This window comes from Hetaerina americana, unplaced genomic scaffold (assembly GCF_022747635.1).
Source record: "Hetaerina americana unplaced genomic scaffold, ioHetAmer1.1.p SCAF_9, whole genome shotgun sequence".
Classification (NCBI taxonomy): domain Eukaryota; kingdom Metazoa; phylum Arthropoda; class Insecta; order Odonata; family Calopterygidae; genus Hetaerina; species Hetaerina americana.
This window is the reverse complement of record NW_027287538.1, coordinates 64,405,299-64,429,262: the sequence shown is the minus strand read 5'-3', so window position 1 is coordinate 64,429,262 and position 23,964 is coordinate 64,405,299. Positions and strand designations below refer to the sequence as shown.

The window sequence follows — 23,964 nt, the reverse complement described above, 5'->3', positions numbered from 1 at the left end:
TTCTTATTTTAATTCAGTCACTGCATGACAACATAATTTTATGCCAGAAAATAAATACAAAATTAAATAACAAGTATAACTACAAAACACCATTCTCTTCAATACAACCAGGAAAAATTTCTTAAATAAAAACAGAGAGCAAACAAAAATTCATATATACAGAATGAACACTTTCAAAAGTACATCTCTTCTTAAACATATTCCTCGTCATCATATTCACCATAATACTCATCATCTTCACCACGGTGTTGACTGAGTAACTGAGCAACAGACAACTCATCATGATCATGTTCTTCTTCATATTCTTCCTCTAGCTCTTCTACATCATCTGCAACAATATAGAAAAGGTATTAGTATGGTATGAATATATTCATATTTATTCAGCAATGGCTGTAGACCTACTTAAGTATGACGGATGGCAATGATTCCTGTCCCAAAGTTCCAAATTATCTTGTTTTATTTACCTAAGAACTCTCCACTTTCAGATTTCACACAGCTGATATAGCTACCAATGAATGGAGGTCATTTGACAATACTGACATTAATCAATTCAACCCAATTAACATGATTAATTTGGATGAATGTGTGCCGCAGTTGATACTTCATTTAACAGCCTCGAACCAAAATTACCAAAAACGAAATGCACGTTAAAATATTTCTTAAATTCCTATCCATTCATTACATATTTTGATCATATCATAGAAATTTAAACCAAGAAAAATGTTTTTGCCTTTCTTGGCCAATGAATTGACAAACAAATACTTTTATCTCATTAAGAGTGGCACTTCATCTTTACTCTCATCTAAATGCAACAACAACACAACCAATGTATTCATATGCATTTGGAGATAAGATTTAGTCTATGGAGTATAATTACTCAACAAATAAATAGGTAAGTCCCCATCAACTCACCTGGCTCATCTAGAATTGTCACAACACTCTTGGAATCCAGTTCAGTCACTTGACCTGTTTCTTCGGAAGACACTTGAGAAACAGGTTCACTTGATTTAATTGAAGTAGGTGTTATTTTGTTCTCCCTTCTGATATTTGGCAACAGCTTACTTCTTGTAGTTTTTCCAAAGTGCACAGTCTTTTTCCTTTCTACTACTGTTGTTTCCTCTATTATGACATCACTGCAAGTATTAAAAAAGTATTTTAACTTAAATTGTGTAATAAACTTCACTTATATTTTCAATGCCTCTAGTTTTCAGTAGGAATAAATGAAAGACATAGTAGTAGTTATTAGGGGAGGTGACCAACAGCAGAGGTCATTTATGCCAAAAGGGATAGGTGGGTAATCTGGTAGGGGTAGGATGTCCTGGGAGTGGAGAAGGTTGGAAAGAAACCCGGCATTGGCATTAGCCCACTCCTAACAGAAGGCACCAATTTGTCCACAATTTAACATTTCATCCAACAGATGGTGTACTCACTTGCCACATATCACCCCAGGTAGGAATCAGGAGTACCACTGAAAAATCAGCCACCACTGGGATTCGAACCCAGATCTTCTGGGTGGGAAGCCAGTTATTAGCCACTGCACCATCCTGATCCCCCAGAATGAATTACTACATTTCAATTATTCTAGGATTACGGCCAAAAATACAAATTGGTGAATTTAAGATACTATGAATGAAAAATATAATATCCAGTACCATTCATTTGCATAATATGTCACAAAAATATTAATCACAGAAATTTAGTAACAAGCATATGCATTTGGTTCGAGTGTCTACCATAATTCATACATTTTACATGAAAATAAAAATGCCTGAGAAGAAAATCATTCCAAATGAGACAAGCATTAATTGCTAACCTTGACAGGCGCCCAACATCATTCACTTGAAGCTCTTGGACATTCTCTCCTTGTGATGGGCTTGGTCCCTGGCTGAAAATATTTTCCTCTAGAGGAATGACTGAATCTGAGCTTAATTTCCTCTTCCTCTCCCCCTTTAAAGTAAGTTTTTTCCATTTGAGAAAATATAGAATTGCATTCACAAACAAATCACCAGCAAAATGTATTTATTCATGCTGATAAATAGTACTCACATAGGAAAGGCAGCTGGGTTCTGAAGGAGTTTTTTGTTCAAAGCTGAAACCAAGCACAAAAAAACATATATTATTGCTTGAAACTGTTATTCATAAAATACCAGTAAACCTTTAAGTACTCAATATAAGACACTGCCTCAAGTGTCCCATGGTGGAAGCCTTTCATACTAGGTGTAAATGAAGGAAGATTAGGAAAAGAATCTGAGAAGATTAAAAGCTAAATAGATTAAGGTGAGGAAAAATACAAACTGATGATAGAACTAAAATCGAAATAATTTTTTACAGAAGAACATTATAAGATATTAAAATTGACAATTAGGTAACCAAGAGTTGGTGAGTGAGAGAGCTTGGCATTACGGTTATCAGCGGCATTGGAAAACATGGACATGATACCATATTCCAAAAAAATAAGGCATTTCACCAAAAGAAAAATGAGCTAACAACTGGTAATCTAGAAAAATCAAATGTAGTTCCCATACACAAAAACTGTGGCTGTGTCAATGATGATGACATCCCGAAACTCTCTTAAAAAAGGAAAAACTATCAACAGCGAGTATTGTGCAAACTTATTGCAACATTTGAGCAAAGAAATCAAGCAAAAATGGCCGCATTTGGCTAAGAAGAAAGTGTTGTTTCATCAAGACAATGCACCAGCTCACAAATCCATTATGACAATGGCCAAAATTCATGAATTAAAGTTGGAATTGCTACCTCATGCACCCTATTTGCCATATTTAGCCCTTAGTCAAAGATATTCCAACCGTGAAGAAGTGATGTCAGCAGTTAATGGCTTTATTGAGGAGCAAGACATTCTTATTATGAAAAGGGTATCAAACTTATTGAACATTGCTGGGAAAAGTGTATAGAGCTGAAAGTAGATTATGTTGAAAAATAAACACATTTTTTTCAAAACTTTTTGTGTTTTCTTTGTTGGGACGGGTACTTCTGGGATTACCCTCGTAATATGCCATCTACCACTTACATCAAGCCAAATTGAGGAAATTTGAACTTCTGGATACGTAAAAAATCAGATAAAATCAAATTTGGGAAAAACCATGTCTGGCATTCCGAATGACCAATGGCATAACAATTGGGTTCTCAGAGTTATGTAAAAAAACTTATCAATTAATCAGAAACATGTTAAAATCATGGGAAAAATGCTATATTTTATGTAACTGAAACATTAAGCTCAAATACCATACTTGCTAAATAGCGTAACATAAACTTAACTGTTATATATAGTATACTAACCTCCTGGAAGACAAGTCTGTTTCAATGCACTCAGTGCCTGTAGAATTCACCATTTCACCACTTGCCTCAGAACCTTGTTTCATGGATATAGGCATGTCTGTTAAACTCCTTAAAACATCATAGTTTATTTTATTAGATATCTTTTTCTCTTGAAGCATCTTTTCAATTGCTTCTCCTGAAATAAAAAAAAGAACATATGGTTGTAAATAGTGATTAGACCACTCAAAATTATTAAGCTATTGTCCTATTGTTCTTTTCAAAATTGATGAACCACAATAAAGATAAATGTACATCCACCAAACCAAACCACCAAATTCTACAGTAAATACTGGTGGATTTACTGCAGAATTGTAACAGGTGTATTATCTTGAATTTCATTCCATCAGAAACGGATAATACTAATTGCGAAAGGCAAGGGTTTGAATCAAGAAAATACTTAGTTTCTCAATGGTGAAGCAGGAGAAAATAAACTTCCTTGTCAAGGTTACTTCTTTTACTCATTAACATAAGAAAGACTATTGTTCTTGATCAGAAAATGCTAATTCATATGCTGCTACAAATACTTAAAAACCGCCTAAAAACAAGACTTTTTAATGATATTATTGCCCTTATTAATACAGCCATCAATATAAATCCATATTAAATCACCTCATATGAAATTGGTGTGGGAATTCGGGTTAAGCGGTGTGGAAGATAATTGATTTATAGTTATTAGAACGAAAAATTGCTTATGTTGTCTGCTATACATCTATCAGGAAATTCTAATATTACAAATTCCAATATACGAGTATCAAAGTCCCCACATAATGACAAATCTTTCATGCATACATCTGTAAACTTCACATTTTTTCCATAAAAGCACTTTTCCTATAGTATAATTCTCATTTATAATACTGTAAATTACAATAAAATCAATTACCTTTTTAAATTAAGTGCGCATTTGATACATAATAATTCAAACATGAACTTTCCTCTTTTTGCTGTAAAGATAAAACTAAACACTGAAAGGAAATTATTTCCCAATGAATAGAAATTCATGAATATCTGAATGAAATCTATCTATATATTAATTTCACCAAATACATATGTTTACACACATCCTATTTATGAAGGCATTAATATATAAACATACTATATAAATCAATTAAGGAATGGTTTTCCAGTTAATGAATTCCTTAAAATTTTCCTCCATGCAACCAGACAACACAAAATACATATTACCAGTGCAATATAAATGAATTACATGAGAAATGCATAATGGGTCATGTATACACATGGGTTTTCACACATTAGTGTTTCATAAGTCCCTGCAAACAAAATAATACAAGCTTAGGCTTGAATCCAAAGCACTCAGCCGGACATTGTGGGACCTGGGTTCTAATCCCCCTCAAGGCAAATGATTTTTACCCACTGAAATTGTTTCATTATTAACTCTCTATCCTTAGATTTAGAAGGGCCAGGACTATCCTCAGATTTAGGCCAGGACTACTGAAAATAATCTCAAGGCACAATCTCCCATACAAACTTAATGGTCAAGATGAAAATTCAACTCAAATATATTAAAAACAGAAATAGCTACCAAGTATGTACATTTTGAACATCGTCGGTTCAGGAAGCATAGTTTCTCTTATATTTACACTGTTAATACATACTACGCTGCTTCTCAAGCCAAGCATCAGATAGTAAAATTTGTTAACAATACTGTTTTTCATGAAAAACATATTAAGCACATTAAAATTTTTGTTTCCTGTGCCTCCCTACCCATTTGATGCTCTTTTTTACTCCAAAATGTGCTCTAAAATTAGTCTGCAACTTATGGGTCTATAATTAGTATAACTTTGACTATATTAGTAAGCCAATTCGCCACAAAAATACTACCACGTATTTTTTCCTGCATATAGAAAATGGTTGCCTTTCAGTAATTTAAAAAATTCAATAATTCAAAAATTTCAGTAATATCACTGTAATAAGTCAGTAGTAAGCAACAGAATTTTGATATTTCATTGAAAGCATTTCCTAAAAAAATTCCCAAATAAATAGTAAATGTATACATTGTAGCATGTTTAGTTACATCTTAGCTATAGTGCAGCCACAAAACTAAATACTCATTGGGAATCATATCTCTCCCAATAAACTCGGAATCTACAGGCAATTAACCTTAATTAGTACAAAAGTTTTGTAAAGACATAGAAAATGATTGCTTTTCAAACAAATTTTGATAATATAAAAATAATAATTGAAACTTTGTTTCACATCAAAAGTTAAAATTATAATAACCTCATGGGATCTGAAGAGATAGGATTGTCATACAATATTGCATTTAAACTTCAATTCATGAATTACGCTTACGGAAACAAGTCATCTGAAAGGATTTTGGCCCGGTAATGATGAATCGCTAAGATTCTATGATGAATAAACATTGATATACGTTAAGCTGCTAATTTTTAAAAAAAACAAATCAATTTTCTTAATACTTAAAAGTTAATATCAGAATACTTAGATCCTTTTCTGCTTGATCCAAGTATTATTTGTAAATTCAAACCTGCAAAATCAGAATACAGTATGCGGTGGCAAAATCAAGATGCAGCGCCAGTGCACCTTATGGGCCAAGAAATAGGGTATGGTGCTTTTTTTGTGCATTATCAGCTTATTATATGTATTCATCATTACTCTATGAATTTTCAGGTTAAACCATATCATTACACAACATATATTCACCACAATTCATAAACTTGATTCAATGCAGAGGAAATAACTAATTTTGATAAAATATTTCAAATGATATAGTAATTATTACCAGCACTATTAGCCACAATATTATTCCGAGGCTTCCTGGTAACCTTCCTTTTCTTTTTCTCTGGTTTTCCCTCTTCTTTCTCCTTGGCAAGTCGCTCTTCCTTCTCTAAAATTGTGACACAGAAACAAAATAGGAATGTATTCCCAGTCTCCAATCTCACTGGAGTTTTAACTGAATAATAAATAACTCAAGAATGCTGATGTGCCACCAGTTACCTTGTTGCTCTTTAAGATATTCTGCATTCATTTTCATCCAAATATGTTCCTTAGTTGACGCTTCCCGCTCAGTCACAATATATGAATCTATTTCATCATCGTCAATTCCCTCCAGATCCAACTCTCCCTCATCTTCTTTTTCAGTCTCCTGAAGCTGGACGTCATTGTCATCTTTATTTGATGAACCAGTCAGTCGATCCTCAAGGCCCATTATTGCTATTGTTGGCCCTGGAAAAGTTATTACTCAAAAGACTTAACCAACATTATAAACATCAACTTAGAGGATTGATTTGATTGGTGAGGACCAACATTATAAACATCAACTTAGAGGATTGATTTGATTGGTGAGGGTAGAGGCCACCTATCTGGTACCATCTGCCACTAAACACAAGCATGTAAAAATAATATACCATATTTCCTATCAATACAGCATGTGTTATCTATACAAAAATGTTCAGATGATCGAAAAAATGACAATGCGCGTTATATAATGAAAATTGAAAAAATACAAACATAGACATTTTTACACACACACATCCAATTTAGATGTATTTTTACACACACAAAAAAAATTTTATGCACATATATAAATGTATACACAGATGTGCGGCCTCTATACACGTTCAAGATAATTATGAAGTCCTGTGAGTGCAGTATCTATACAAATTCATGAGAACTAAAAAGTTCTGGGTGTGTGCTATACATAAGGTATATCAATGGGAAAATACGGTACATTAAATCCGTAGCTTACATGAATCCACAGTCATGCAAATCTGTGGTCAAATGGCATCAATATGCTCTTTAAGTTTGATCTGCTCATGCAGGTAGCTGTCAAAGTTAGTTGGCTGCTTAGTAAATGGCATTACTCGTCCATTCTTGATGAGAGCAGACATAATTTTGTTTTTGTTGAAATACGGATGTTATTAAGACAACAAACCAAACCAACCAGAACCAATGAGATGTATTGCAAGCCACTAATCAATATCATTTTCACAATCTTTTAAATTTTATTTCTTAAACATTATGACCTGGATTTACAATGACATTATCAGCACTGTTATCAAGTAACTGGATAAAATGAAATCCAATTTGGAAAGAGTGAATCATTTGTATTCAAAAGTACCTGAATTTGCATAGAATCATTGAGTGGTTTTTTCATATTTTAATTCTTACCGAGTCCTTTTGGAAGTGAAGGCTTCATTGACTCTGATGACATATCAATCAATTGGTCATCATCAGCATCCTCATCTTCACCACTATTGTGGTTATCTCCTTTGAGCAAACATTTCTTAATGGTCCCAAGGGTTGACTGAACTATAAAGCGTTCTGTGTCCTCCTTTTCCTTTATGCTGTCAGCTCGATTGTACCCACCATCTACAGCTGGAGACATAATCAAAATTACTGAGTTAATATCATCACTTTAAAATAGAGAACTTATTTTTTTTAAATAGCTATACTCACAAGGTGTGTCTCCTGCTTTAAGCTTAGATTTTGGCCTTCCAGTTCGGCTACGTCTTTCTTCAATTTGTTTATCTATCTCCTTCTGTAGTTGAGTTACCTTATCGTCAACATCCTCCTCATCAATTAACTGTAAACAGTTAATTTCAAAATTTAGTGAAAAAATAGGTTTCCCAGGGATAGAACAATCATTATACACATTACCCACACCTACAGCAAGTTGGAAATGGTTAAATGAGCTTTAATTATAAGAGAATTAACTTCTATATCAATTCATTTGTGCATGCTTGTTGAGAAGACAAGGGTTATTTTTTTAGCAAGCAGAAAACTAAAACTGGAAGACAGCTGAAAATGTTAATATGACAAATTCTATGGCATAACTTTAATTAATTTAAGAGGATACTCACAACCTAAACTAAATGGCATTGCAATTATTTTTAGGTTTTGGCCAACCTGTAAAATCTTGTCAGGTTTTGGGTTTTAACATTGAGAGTCTTTGCATTAATAGACCAGTTTGCATAGAGTGAAACTGCCACATTTTCTAGTAACTGAAATCCATAATCTATAGCTAAGCCAAATGATTACCCAAAATACACATATAGCATTCACTGACAACTCTTTAGGAAGGCTCAACTGAGCTTGAATGGAATTGATAAGTCATTACAGAGATATTTTCATCAGAAATTAAAATATAAATCAAGCATTATGGGTTTAAAAGCATTTAGTGAACACATGGGCCTGGGTTACTTAACAGACAAACAGACTTATTTCAACAAAATTTAATGTTTTTGTGACACCAAAGCGATATTATGATTTATGATGCTTAGCTTTCGGAAATAAAATAAATCTTACATAATTTTTTCAATAAACAGTTAATAAGATGTTATTATTTGTTTTACATAGGTCTTTAACAACTAAGATTACAGGGCCCAACAAACTTGGGAAGAAAATAGGAAAGCACAAAAAATGCAACAAAATTAGTGCACAAACATCCACCAGCTTGAAAGGGCAGTAATTTAGCCACCAAGCAGTCTAGCTCTTCTTAGGTTAGTATTAATTTATCATCCAGACAAAAAGAAAGACATCACACTGCATGCATTTCTCATGCCAGGCTTACATTAAGCCAGGCATCACATTAAACAAACAAGAATAAAAATTCTATTGTCTAATAAGGTGACCTGACAATAGTAAGACTAAAAAAAGACTATTTTATATTATAACGACTATCACCTTCTGCAATCTATCTCTGTCCCTTTTCCTTGCAGCTTTGAAGGCTGGTGGGTCTTGCTCCTCCTCTAGATCAACAGTCATGAACTCATCCAAGGTTAAAGAACTTGAAGGGGTCTCACCAAACTCAAACAATCTATGACGGAAAGAAAATTTTAGTTTGATGAACAAGTTGAGCTATGAGGCAATCTGCAATGAGATTTTTACACAACAATTTTCCCTATAACTTCGAAGCACATCTAATTAAATATACAAAGCTATCTCATAGGTCATCCACAAAAGATTAAAAAAATGTTAGCCATTGAAGGACTACGGAATGTTGATATGTTATTTACAGGGAGAAGACAACTAATTCCAAACAAATTTTTGCAACTAAACCATTTTGTTATGTCAAATGCAACAAGTCAAGGGGTTATTAGTATGATTCAGGTGGTGAAAATTTTAAGTAGGAGAGAGGAAAGAATTTAAAAAGTTGCATAAACCTTTAAAACAGATTAAAGGCTTAGCTGTTGGTGTAATGCATCAGTGGAATTGGAAAAGCAAATAAATCATCAAGCCTTGTAAAAACTTGAGAAGGGGGAGAGAGGGGAGGTTAGGCAAGCAAGGAAGAGGATAGGCATGTTGAATGGCATGAAGGGAAAAAGGAAGAATGTAAAATTGAAGAGGAGATTATTTTTGCATGGGGTCATATTGTCTTTTGGGCAAGACTAAATAAGGCGCGGTGTTAATTTTATGTTCAAACAAAACCTACCTTAAAGAGTAGACTACTAAATAAAAATACCGTATTTTCCCATTGATAACGCGCACACAGAACTTTGTAGTTGTCATGAATTTGCAAAGATAACGCGCGCCCAGATCTTCATAGTCATCTTGAACGTGTATACGTATATGCCGCGCATCTGTACATATATACATATTTATGCGCGTAAATATTATACATGAGCGTAACTATTATACATACGCGTAAAATGTATGTACATTGTGTGTAAAAATACGTCTATATCCATATACTAATAGATGGTAACAACCAATGAATACATGGAATCATAATTGCCTGTGGCTATATCTACCGTAAGTATACAGAAGATTAGAGCCAGGTGACTGAAATCAATTCCAAACAACAGAAGGGTAAAAAATAAACAATATTTACAAGCCAACAAAATATGCGGCCTCGTTGCTTTTTCGCTATGATTCGTAAGTCGAAACGAGTTATAGGTTTGTGTTCCCGTTTATTTGCTATACAAATTAACTTACAGCAAATCAATTAAAAAACAATAAGAAAATTAATTAGATATATTTTTTTTGTTTTGTTTGCTTTACTTGCTTTGTTACTATTGGCGCTCAGCTGTTCCAGACACCCTCTAAGTTCTATGAAAGTGCCGCATGCATGGTGATTGTTTCCAACCTGAATTAAGCTTTTAGAATTTTCTTAGAAAATTTCTTAAGAAAATCTTAGATTTATCTTAAAAATCTTAAAAATTTTCTTCGAATTTTCTTAAGAAAATTAACCATGGAGAATTAAATCGTATGCAGCGATTTTTAAGCGAGAAGCCATCAATTTCGCGAAAGAAAAAGGAAATTGCGAGGCTGTCACGATTTATCCATTTATAAATATTTTAAATCAAAGTTACGTTCTAGTCGGGAAAAGTGGATGATGTCTGGTATGAAAGACTACACAGAATCGAGAAGGATGAAAAGAGTGTCTTATGAAGAAATGAGCCAGTGGATCCCGGAAAGTTGGCAAGGTTTCAGAGGGTATTGTTTAACAAATGGATTTGAAAAAGCTTTAGGTAATATTTCAACGCCAGTGCTAAGAGATGAGAAAAAGTTAACTTCGTAGAGTGAACTCGGTGATATGCCTGAAGAGATAATAAATGAACTTGATTCATTAGATTGTGATTCTGGTAACGAATTTCTTTGATTCGAGTGATCTACCTATCCTATCATATATTTATACGCACGTGTATATAATACGACGTTCTCTATGTATACGTGAAGTACTATGCTTTAGAATTGAGAAGTACTACGTATTAGAATAATTAAGTAGAGAAATTATGTTTCTTCTTTTTCTCATGGATTGGTGAGATGAAATAACTGTAACAGTAACAGATCTGTAGAATATAGAATGCAATTGGAAAGGCATGCCTCTAAGTGAGTTTATTTTTGCGAGAATCTTCTTCAAATTATTGGTACATAGGGATGTAAATGTTTGGATTTTTTCAAATTTCATCACCGAACGCGCATCGTCATTTTTTCATAGATAACGCATGTGTTATCGATGGGAAAATACGGTATATACAATGGAAGGTAAGAGAGCCAGTAAGGGATAGCAGACAACCAAACAAAAACAAGTGAGTGATCCAATATCATCAGTAGGAATAAAATCTGCACCAACAAACTTGGTCATTATTTAGGTCTAAGTCCAACAAGTAATCATTGGGGAGAAATAGTGCATAAAATCAATTATAGGAACTAATTGTGGGTGTTTTGGAAGGAAACATTTCAAAAGTGATTGGAATGCAATGGTGGGCCAAGGAAGAGCTGCAAGTGAGATATGAGACTAATTTAGGAACAAGGTATGACCATAGGGAGAAAGCCAAAGAGTATTGCAGAAGAACTGGTTTATTTATAACAAACAATTGGTTCAAACACCACAATAGAAAGAGGTGCATATGGAAAATTTTTGCTGACCTCAGTAACGACTGGGTACCGTTTCCACCAATCATTCCAGAGGTTACAGGTTCAATTCCCACATAGGTTGGTTTTCCTCCATCTAGGGCTATTGTCTTTGAATAATCAGAGCATTATTTAAAGATAATGAAGCTTAACACCAGACTCAAGAGGATAAAACAGGGAGGAAATATGAGGAAAATGAATGCAGAAGCAATGAAATGTATGAAAAAGGTACATCATGTAGCAGGGGAAACATTTATGAGTGAGAGCAGGGAAAGGGTAGGGTAGAAGATAAACAGGAAAAAAGCCAAGAAAGAGGTATAGAATGCCTTAAAGGAAACTACAGGAACAGTAAATAAGAAAAGGACCAGGGCACCATGGATTAACAAAATGATTAGAGAGATAGATCAGAGAAGTAAATGGAAGAATATAAAAATGAAGGGAGGTAGAAGAAAGTACGAGGAGATAGATAATAAACCATATTAGCAAACTATTACAGAGAAAGAACCATGATGGAGGACACAGGATGAGGCCATGGAGTCTTTACCAGGGAATGAAGGGGTGAAATGGGTGCACTGTACAGGTAGATGAGAGCCTTGTCAGGAAGTAGGCAGGGAAAATCCATGCTCACTCTTAAAGATACAGCAGGATAATTATTACACTGTGAAAACTTCTGTAGAGTATAGAGAATGAGGATTTGAATCTTCAGGAAAATTATTGATTGAAACAAGAACAATTCAAGAGAGATGGAAATAATGCTAAGAGGATCTAAATGATAAAGATATTGGGCCACAAAGCTAGAAGGAGAATATGGCATAGTACTTCAGATTGGCAGCAACACTTACACCACAGTTCAGATGAAAGGACAGCAGTCAGGAAAGAAAAGCTACAAGAAATACTTATGTCCAACAACCCTTTACAACCAATGAAAAACGAGGTGAAAAGGAAGGTGACATTACTCATATTTGAGAATAAGGGGATGCCAGACATATTGTCAAATGGAATGTACGTACTTAACATTGAGTGTGACATGATTTGGACAACCTATCACTATATACCAACATCCCCTCATCAGCAGATGTTTAGAGGACATTTAAAATTGGCCGACATATATATTCACCAAAAAGAGGAAAAATACTTTATCATAACTTTGAAATGAAATTTTTATTGAATCATGATAAATATTTTCACAAGTAATTATTCATTGTTGATGCCTTTTAATGTTGAATTATTAAAAATTATACATCTATTCTTATATAATTAGCTGCTATTATTACTACACTGCCACAAGAAGAGCCAAAAATATTTTTTCTAATGACCCAGGTTCAGATTCCAGAAGAGAAGTATTTTAAACCTAATTGTAATTCACAATAAGTACTTTAATTAGAAACGCTTGGCTGGAAAACTTTCTAAATGAAGTTGGAGGCCATCAATATGGACTTGCACAATTGATAGCACTGTAATTAAGTATAATATTGGTAAAGATAATAATTTCCATTAGTAAATGCATGTGTGAGTCAAATAAGGTGAATTCTAAGAGTTTGTGTTCTTAACATGGATGGTAGACATGTGTTCTTGGTAATATGGAGTAATGATTGCTTAAATAAACTATAGCTTTTGATGAGTGTACCTCACTTAAGCCAGTTTTATATTAGGTCAACTTATAACAGAACTTGATTAAAAATGAAGGATTAACTTATCATAATTGAGTTGTTTTTTAAAACAAACTTCCCCAAGTCTGATTGTAGCGGACTAAAATGGTCAGCTCTGAGAGGTTTTCATTGCTAAATCCAAAATAGCAAGGAGCCTTATTGACAAATGAAGCTCTCATTTTTGTTGCTGTAGTTTTTCTGTATGCCTTTTTTTTACTGATAATGGCTGTGTGCTAATGCAAAGAGATAGAGATTATTTTTACAGAGTTTCTAATTGGCGAAAACATTATACAGGACACCCTTTTGGCCTCAAGTGAATGGAGACATTGAAGGACAGAAATATTTACATTTGAAATTATGCATATTGCTCAAGGATGTAAGCAGAATAGGAAGAAGCAATTACAGAAATCTCTTTGCATATCAAACCACACCTCTCAGCATGACAGGTTTCCTGCCAGGTGAATTGATGTTTGGCTGAAAGATTTATTCCAAACATCTAATTGTCCGTATCTCATCCCATGAATGGTAAAATGAAGAGTTGAACACAGTGAGAGATGATTTAAGGGAAGTAAAAGAAAGACGTATGGAGATGAAAGACAAAATACAAGATGCCAAGTGGCATTGAGAACGAAAGTCTTAATTTTTTATGAAAGGGAGAGCAAGTTCACCCCTATCCCTATGGTTCACTCTAAACTCTTATTGTTGTGGAGAAGAATGGCAGATCTGTCCTGATTGAATATTTAATTTGCATGGGATTGAATCATGGGTACTAAGAAAGGGAGAAAAAAAGAGACTGCTAGGATTAGAATAATTTTTTCAAATTATCATTTCACAAGAAAAAGTTGTTTCTCCGGAGGAGATCAACTGAGAAAAATGCTCCCTTCCTTCCAAATCTAAAGTTGAAGGTATAGAAGAATGCTAAAGATTAGTTGGAGATGAAAACTCATGAATGAAGAGGTAGTTGAAGGGCTGGAGAGAAGAGAAGTTTCTTTTAGTGAACAAAAAGAAGCATTATGGAAGGAAAGAATAGCCGAGAAGTACTTGTTTAGAATATGAAAACTATTAAAATATTGAATATGAAAACTATTAAGATTAAGAGAAATCTTCCATAGTTCCATGCAAAGTGGCAACAGTAAACATTTGTTTGCAATAAATATTGTACCTGTTAGTGAGTATTCAACCATTCTTCAAAGGAAAAGTCATAAACAATTTTGTACAGTAGTTTTCCTATTTTTGAATTTAGCTGGGATGAAAACTTAGGCATAATTTCAACTTAAGTTTAATTATTTGTCTACGTTCAAGACAGTTTTGGAGCAATTTTGAATCATTACATATTTTCAATGCCCTTCCACTTCTTTGATTTCCCATTTACCTAGAAATGAGTAAATAAAATCAATAAACCTTCAATTATGCCTACAACGTACAAGAAAAAAACTGGAGTCAGAAGGTATCAGGTATTCTCAAGAAAATAAAAAAATGGTAGGCTGTTTTAAAATCTAGAGCAAAGACTCAGAAGGGCTACTTTTATATTTTATGAAATCCCAAGGCTTACCTACAATAAAGAATTAATTGAGAGGCTTGCATGGCAAAAAATTTAGCATACAATCAGTATTTTATTAACCACTAAGAATAAAAACATTGCTTGGCATTTTACTGAGATATTGTTAATATTTTCTGAGTTTAGTTTCCTGTTGAAGAATATGACCTCTGAGATTGAGATATCACATTTACACAAGCTAAGATGGAAAGTGAATTTTGTTAAGAATGGCAACATCCTTAGCCATGATTGGGGCAATAGTTTTCTTAAATGGTCTTTCAACCTAAGTTGAAGTCATTGATTCAAACTCAGGGGAATTACATTATGATACACAGGCTAACCGAAATTTTTGTAGAATTATGACACAAATTAGACAAAAGACAAAGGGAATAATTAAGTTGCCACGAGTATGGGAAGCATATAAGTATGCTGAAAAATAATTAAAATCATCAAAAACATCAACCTTTTATCATACTCCGTGAAAACTTAAAAGGCGAATTGCAATTTCCTTATTTTCTTATTATTCCCATAAGGCAGAAAGACTCAAGACTGGACTGAAAAATGGGCCTAAAGTTAGCCTATTCAGCCAGCGCAAAAGAAATATGGGTTTGATGCTGCCATTTTTGAAGACTGATCTTCCAGTTTTTTTGTACCAGCTAGAAAAAAGATTAAGTCAGAAATTATTTCTTGGGGACAATTTGGCATCCCATATTAATCATGCTGTTGCTTGAAGCATGTTAGAAAAATCAGATTCACTTTTTTTGTCTCCAGCCACACTCAACAACCCTCACCCAACCAAAGGATGTTGCCTACTTCCATCCCATGAAGGTGGCCTAGAGAAATAGATTACAGGAATACAGAACTGGAGGTGATGAGAGGTTTAGCACATTGACATAGGATATTTTTGAGTAATAGCTGTATCAGTTTTTTAATGAGTAATAAATGACAAAGAGCAAAATTTAATCTTCGAATTTTCCCTCTGAAGAGAAATTGAATATTGGAGTGTCTGTCTAGGGAGGACCTTGCAAATTGCAATCTATTGGGTGATGAGTTGACAGCCTTTGAAAAGAGCAGCTACTAATGGAAATTGAGTCCAAAACAACATGATCCTAAAGTTAATATCTGTTACAATGACCCTAAAAAAATCTGTTCTTAATAAACACCTTAATGCCACAGACTGATTAATTTCTGAAAGCATTAATAAAAGAGCTGATTTGACATGAGTGTGTCTCAAAAAATTATAAGCATTGAAAGCTGTAAAATACCAAAAAATAACCATGAATAAACACTACTAGTATTAATACCACTGTAAAGGTTCAGGAGATAATGAGTACTTAAGACTAAGAATTTTTACTAACCTTTTCCTTAATGTTGATTCATGAATTTTCACAATTTTTATAATGTCCATCGGTGTTCTATTGAAGTCATGCAAACGAGCAGCTATTAGAAGGGCTGGAATAAGTGAACAGTATTGATATCATGCACCCAAAGTCATTTCCATTAAGCCATTTTAAACAAGCTATAAAGCAATTTATTATTGACAAGTTCTGCATTTTGTTGATACATAGCACATTATGGAAATTGAAAAATATTGTAATGTTTTGATTAATAGTAGATCTGTCAAAAATTTTAAATTTGTCAACATCAGTTACTTGTAAAATCGGATATTATGTAACATAAACATGTCAGCCATTTTAACTAATGACAGCTAAAAGTCAAGATTTCAGCAAATGAAAAAATTACGTTAACATTAATAAAGCTAAATGCAGAAGAATTTTTTGGCCAGTAAGCTAAGGCTATGTTTCTAAAAATATTACCAAATTCCTATGCACTAATCCCTCATATTTGCCATGGATCTATGAACTAAGTCAACCCCAAAAAAGTTAGGAAACGGGCTGGTGAAACAATGCAATATATACACCACACAGTGATGTGTTCGGCTTAACTTCAAACGCAGTAATTAATTAAAATGAAATAAGTAAATTTGCAATCCCAAACCAACCCCTTTAATTAGAACATAACCTAGGTTTCAAAGTTGGACATCATTATCCGGTGGTGCTCACAGAAGACAAATTTGTAAATATACCTTCAGAGTGAGGGAGGAGGGGTGTTGGTCAGAGTTGGAGGGAAAGGGAAGTACTGCTTTCGGTGTCAATTATTGGCTTCTGTGAATGGGGGTCTGTTTGGGAGTGGGATGTCCCTCTCTTGGGATTACTAGATGTGAAAGTGTGATAGATGGGAGGGTAGAGTGGGAGGGATACAAAATTTCATTAGCAAAGCTATCCTTGCAATGGACACATTTTAAAATTTCTAATTGCTCCAATGCATCAAGTCGATGACTTTTATCTTCGAAATGCCTAATTTCAGTCTCAAAGTCACTTTAGTGGTCGTGTTCGATAAGGTGCTTCGCAAAGAGGGAAGTTATGTTTCTATTTTTTGCACATGTTTTGAGCTCCTTTATTCTTTCTATTATTATTTAATAATAGAAAGATTATTATATATATTATTTACTCTTCATTATATTTACTATCATTACTTTATCCTTTCTATTATTCTTTCACGTCTAGTTATCTAAACCAGCAATACAAAGTTGTCTTCGTAGAGGACCACCTGATCATGACGTACGACTTGTGTCCTAAATAAAGTGTGTGTAACATTACAAAGTTACTTTTTTCATTTCAATATGTTGTGTAAATTTCATTAAGTTCCGCAGAGACAAAATATTTCAGTCATTAAGTAAGCAATGAACATTATCAATATTCCTATCTATCTAATTCAGAACATCAACATGCTCCTGTCAACCACTTTTGGAGTTTTTCTCACTTGCTTTGTACATAACCACTCAGGTTGACTGAATGCACCTATACAGTCATTAGAAAAGGGGAAATTTAAAAAAACAGGGCCCGTTCATATAACAAAGAAGTAGCATCATATTGGATGATAGAAGTTGCTTATTGAAAGTGCAAGTATAGATAACCACTCGGATTGTGAATCCAGCGGCATAAGCCTGATTGGAAGAATCACATATGGTTACACATACTGAATTTGTAGGTACCCAAAAATGTAGTGTCACTGTCTACTTTCTTAAACACTCAGTATAACTATTAATGCAACCAGTCAAAAAACATATCCAATCAGAATTAAGTGAGAGAGAGATTACCAGCACATAATGCCTTATGGATGGAAAGGAAAGCAAGGAATAATTACTTTGATCATTGTGGGGGAAGAAAACTGTTTCTTGGGAGAAACCCAAAGGAGGTAAGAAAGGTGGGTGCAGAGGATTTTGATGCGTGGTGGAATGTTGATGACCTTGATAGAGCTGAAAACATTAGGAAAGTGAGGAATAGGAAGAAAGAGAATAGCAATTTTGGACGGAATGAAAAGAGGTGGAATGCATATGCAATTAAAAAAGGGTTCACTGTAGTAAGGGGTGTCATATTGTGTCCTGTTAGGCAAGACTAAGAAATGTGGTAGCGTTAAATTTGTGTCTATTCAAAACCTAATTAAAACCATAGATGTCAAATAATAATAATGTCTAAAATATTTATCATTACACAAATTATACATATTTTGCCACCCAGAAATCAATGACCAACAGAGCTATGCCTCTTTAGCTTCCTATGGAGCTATCCTATGTTGTTTATTATGCATTTAGGCCTTTGCTACTGTTCTGACAAATACATCAATGCATCAAAATATTTTATACTAGCAAACATATATATATATTCTCATATAATCTTCACCGATTAAGGTGCCTCAAAGTTCAGAATGCTGATTTGTGCAACAAAAACTTAACATAGAACATCAATTTGATAAGTTGGTGTACCAACACACTTGAAGTAAGGATCAGAATGCACTCTTGTAGATACTTTCTGAGGAGGACAGAAGGATAAAGGGGCAATAAGAGATTCTCAAAGTGAAATAGATCAGAAGTTTCAAAAGATCTGTAGGGGTCCCTCTTTATTTGGCCTTGAGAGGGAATGATTCAAATGGTATACATGTACCATATTTCCAAATCCATAAGGTGCACTTTTTTTAACTAAATATGTTCTAAAACCATCCAGCATATTAAGGGTCGAGGGTACATGGGTATGACTTAGTCCAAAAGTTTTCAGTCAATTCGCTGGGAAAAATACTTACTAATAAGTGTTATTTCCTTCGTCAGCCATAGAAAATGATTGTCTTTATTATAAATCTTAATAATAACACTGTTTTGAGCCAGCAGTAAGCAATCCATTAATATTTCCTTGACAGTACTTTCTGAAAAATTCTCAAATATATTTTAAATTTATACAATAAAGTATGTTTAGATTCATCTCCCATTAGTGCTGCGGCAAAACTTAATACGCTTTGGGCTAATTGGGATGTCACCCCCCTGCTCAAACATTTCATCTCTCGCAGTCAACATGGAGTCTACAGGCACTCAACCATAAGTAGAATGATAGTATCATTAAATGTGTAATACATTCTTTTCTATTCAGTGTAAATTAAAAATAATAAATAAATAAATGTACACATTTCTACTAATTGAAAATAATTGATTCATCAGAATGTTAACTCACCTGCACCACAAAGACCTGAAGGCCTTCGACCAGTATGAAGCCAATCACGTTTCATTCGCTGAAGAAGCCGAATTGCTGTTAGAGACACTTCATGAGTTTTCTTTTCAAATTCTAGGCGACTGGCGAATCTCAGGACGTAAATGCAAGGATCTGGAAGAAAGAAAACAATTAAGTTTTACAGTAAAAACTTGGAGTTTTCTAAAGTTAACTATACATAATGTTCTGATTCACCAATTTAAGAAATAGACACACAAAAAACCCTCAATTATTGTTAATTGAAGCATAAGATAATGAGGGGGGAAAAATAAATAATAATTGAGATATTCAGAGCCCTTAAAAGTATACATAAATATACCAGCAGTGCTTCATATTCCACACTAAACTGTCTGCATGTTCAACAGTTTTAATGCATTTTTCATTGAATTAAAGAATAACTCAAAGAGTTGTTCTCTTCCATGGTTCACATGAAAGAGAAAACTTCATAGGTTTAAATAAATTTAGCCTTTACTTACTAGGTCAGGAATATGAAGCATTCCAAAGTCATTTAACCTGCAAATATGCATTTCAAAGACCCCAAAGAGAATTCAAAATAATAAAATATAATTTTACACAGGTTTTTACTTTGTACAATTCATTACAGTGCTTACACATCATCTTACGGTACAATACAAGTTATAAGTCCCATTTTCCCAGATGGATTCCCCACAGCTAACTTGTTCCTGAAATCTTGCTTTATGATCTTAACGCTGTAGACACAATGACTAGGAACAATTGGAAATCATGGAGCAGAATATGACATAGAAAATTTTGAATTTTTTGGCTTTTGTCAAATTTTCTCTCCTCTAGGCACTAACCTTCTATATCTTTAAGAACAGCAATCTCCACAAATGACTGACACCATCCCTTCCCACACCACCTCTCTCCCTCCAAATCCTCCTTAAGACCACCTATTCCATTTCAATTTTTCAGTACATATGCCTTCCTTCGGACTTTTAAAACTTGTATTGTACCTGATGATGATGCATAAGAAATTTAAATGCATTGTGCAAAATAAAGTCAGGTATAATTAAATGCTTTTCTCATAATTGCTTATGTCCATACATTAGAGCCTACCAATATTATTTAATCCCCAGGAGAATCAAACAATTTCTCTGGGAAATAAAAAAAAACCATAAACACAGTAATCAACCTGAAGGTCGGTACAATTCATTACAGTCTGGGAAATATACTGAAAAATCTTAGGGCCTAACCTGAGATCAATATGATATATCCCTGTTAAGGTAGTGGGGGCTTTTATGAACAGATTACTTTCTCCGGTATGATACCTCCTGAAATGAGTCTTACTCCTCTAAGCAATTATGAATGAGTTTTGAGCAGAGTTATACCATGGTCATACACCCATGCCTTTGAAACTCTATCTGCCTATATTTTCAATATGATGGCAGTTTGTTTACATTCTATGGGCCTGTATTATTACTATATTGTATCCTAAACGTAGGTAGGTCATCTAGATTCATCCTCTTTCACCAAAGAGCAGGTCTTTATCAGCCAATCACATTCACGTATTTTCATGGATTTCAGATGAAATGCCTCTTTTTTGAAAATGTTTATTTTGCCAATGCAATTATTGTCCTTATGTCCATTTTCCTCAACAATACTGTGCACAGTTCAAATTACTCTATTTTATTCCCTCCTACTTTAACGTTTAACTTTGCTGTACTACTTCCTGAGAATTTCATTACATTGGTTCCAATGTGATTAATCTTTATCCCATATTTCAAAATTTGGTCTTATACTGCAATAAACAATAACTGCTATCTTTTGGCAGTCTGGCTAACTATTGCTGGATCATGAGCAACCAACTGGACCCAACCACATTTATTCCCAACTCAGCTTTCCCATGGACAGATTTATCCATTATTTAATATACATTGGACAGCCCTTTCCGACTCCTCAACCTATCCTAATTCTCCATCTGCCGAATGTACTTGTGCTAGCTAATTCATAACCAGGTTTTGAATAAGTAAGTCTTTTATCAAGATATTCAATTGCATGAAGCACAGCATTAACATCATTTCTTACCATGCCATTCCTGAATCCAAACTGATTTTGCTGAGGTAGTAATTTGCCCACTCAGGTTATCTTAAATTGATTATTCATGGTATCACTTTTTTGGTACATATGGTTCCACGATCTTCAAAACTTCCATTCTAATAGGATAGGAATGAAAACTGAACTGGTGAAATCTGGCCAACTCATCAAATTCTATGAGTAAGGTCAAAAAATCTCCCCCCCCCCCATTTTCCCCCAGGCTATTCAGCAATGCTGCAGGTACATCAACTATTCCAAAGAAACTGCGGGAGATGCCGCAGCAGTAACTTTTAACAGAGTCATCCGCTAATGTGCATTTCAATGCAATAATTTCAGCAATGTGTAAAAATCATTCGCCTTGACTGGGATTCGAACCCAGATCCCTCAATATCCGGTCAAGTGCTTTAGCCAGTTAAGCTGTCGAGGCGTCCTCTTATTCTCTGAAATTTTTGGGGCTTCTAAAGGACTGTGACATTGTATGTACGGTATTTCATCACAACATCTTGTTCTTTTAAAAGCCCCAAAAATTTCAGAGTTCAAGAGGATGCCTCGATAGCTTAACTGGCTAAAGCACTCGACCGGATATTGAGGGATCTGGGTTCGAATCCCAGTCAAGGCGAATGATTTTTACACTCTGAAAATGTTGCATTGATATCAACTATTCTTAACACCTTGTTATTTTATATGAAGTATATTTATGAAATCACTCAATGACCAATCTTTTACAGCGGAACCTCGCTCAACGAGGACCTCGTACAGCGATTTATTTGCACAATGAGCAAAAATATTGGTCCCGAAGACGACTCGCTAAACAAGCCACTTTTCGCATAATGAGTGACAAGGAGAGAGGATTCCCAGATTCATTGCGCACCTGCTATGGCAGTTTGAGTCTAGTACTTGTTCCAATGGCATCTTTGTGTCGCTAGTGATCACAGATATTTCCAAACTTGTGTTCAAACATATAATTAGTGATTTTTTGTGCAAAGATTAATAAAAATCCGTAAGAAGAATGCCACGACAGAATGAAAATCGGGGAAAAGGTGTGAGCATAGCTGATCTAGTACGCACATCAACAATCGGTCGCCATCAACGACTGGCCTTTTCTTCGAGAACACGGACAAGACTAAGGAGATGGATGCTTCAAATAGAGTGGCAAGAGTATCTACGCAATGGTGACGTATTCTCAACGATTTGAAAGGTTGCGTACCTGCCACAACATGTTTTTAATTGTGACGAGATGGTTCTATATGGGAAGAAGATACTGAAGCGAATCTATATTTGTGAACATAACAGTAGAAGAGAATGCCCGACCACAAGGCTATGAAAGGCCGTCCCACGTTGCCATTTTGCACAAATGCGAGCAGCAATTTGAAAATCAAACCCCGGCTTGTTTACCCTTCAGAAACTTCACGGACCTTCAAGAAGTGTTAAGCCGAAAACAGCAGGCTAAATGTGATGTGGAGGTCACGGGAAACTTTTACATCGTACCATGAGTACTACCTTATAAGGCAGGTATTATAAATATATATATATATATATATATATATATATATATATATATATATATATATATATATATATATATATATATATATATATATTATAGTATATAATATGGCACTGGCGATGAGCGCCATAAATTTATTTATCGATCACTCTGAGTCGCATTTTCACTCAATTTTGAGGAATCGGCGAAAGCAAATGTCTCTAGAAAACTTTCTAGTGAAAAGGAATTAGGTAATTAACATAAATATTTAACAATATATTCCGATTCCTTTTTTGCTTTCACAAATCGAGTCCGCATTTCCGGTTGCTTAATTCCGCGATAGAAAAAAAGATGAACGTGAACCACGATCCTAAACAATGTACACATAATTTTCATTGAATTAACCTTGAACAAAATTTATTTTTTTCGGTATAGATCGCATCATTGTATTTTACATTAATTTATATGCAAAAAGCCGTTTCACCTAACGAGTGTTTTGCTTACGAGATAGATCGCGGAAAGGATTGTATTCGTATTATGAGATTCCATTGTACTGAAAACTGTCTAAAATATTTAATAATTTAAAAAAAAATTTCAAGCGTAATTAAAGAAATGTTTTGCATTTCAATCCTTCCGAATAAACATCGAAAATTATCATCTTTGTGACAATATAAAAGGCGGATTACTTTCATGTACACCACATAGACAGGTAACTGTCTAATTCCAAGAAACTGCGGGAGATGCCGCAACAGTAACATTTAACATAGTCATCCACTAATTTGCATTTCAATGCAACAATTTCAGAGTGCAAAAATCATTCGCCTCGACCGGAAAAATTTTAGATTTTAAGAGGACGCCTCGATAGCTTTACTGGCTAAAGCACTCGACCGGATATCGAAGGATCCGGGTCCGAATGCCGGTCAAGGATTCGAATCGGGATGATTTTTACACACTGAAATCGTCGCAAGG

The 23,964-nt window shown here is 34.3% G+C and overlaps 1 protein-coding gene across 1 annotated transcript in view; it reads right to left on the bottom strand.

Annotated features, from left to right (window-relative positions):
• Nucleotides 1–24: 24 nt before the first annotated feature.
• Nucleotides 25–23,964, bottom strand: part of Brf (Brf RNA polymerase III subunit) — a 168,705-nt gene continuing 144,765 nt past the window's right edge. Inside the window, exons 5-16 of the mRNA XM_071597583.1 lie at nucleotides 19,419–19,568; nucleotides 16,215–16,308; nucleotides 8,998–9,130; nucleotides 7,771–7,897; nucleotides 7,483–7,689; nucleotides 6,310–6,537; nucleotides 6,095–6,199; nucleotides 3,298–3,472; nucleotides 2,047–2,089; nucleotides 1,814–1,947; nucleotides 913–1,133; nucleotides 25–328 (exon numbers count right to left, since the gene is read on the bottom strand). Of these exons, the coding sequence (XP_071453684.1) occupies nucleotides 192–328; nucleotides 913–1,133; nucleotides 1,814–1,947; nucleotides 2,047–2,089; nucleotides 3,298–3,472; nucleotides 6,095–6,199; nucleotides 6,310–6,537; nucleotides 7,483–7,689; nucleotides 7,771–7,897; nucleotides 8,998–9,130; nucleotides 16,215–16,308; nucleotides 19,419–19,568 (1,754 nt within the window). The 3' untranslated portion in view covers nucleotides 25–191. The remainder of the gene's footprint in view (nucleotides 329–912; nucleotides 1,134–1,813; nucleotides 1,948–2,046; nucleotides 2,090–3,297; nucleotides 3,473–6,094; nucleotides 6,200–6,309; nucleotides 6,538–7,482; nucleotides 7,690–7,770; nucleotides 7,898–8,997; nucleotides 9,131–16,214; nucleotides 16,309–19,418; nucleotides 19,569–23,964) is intronic.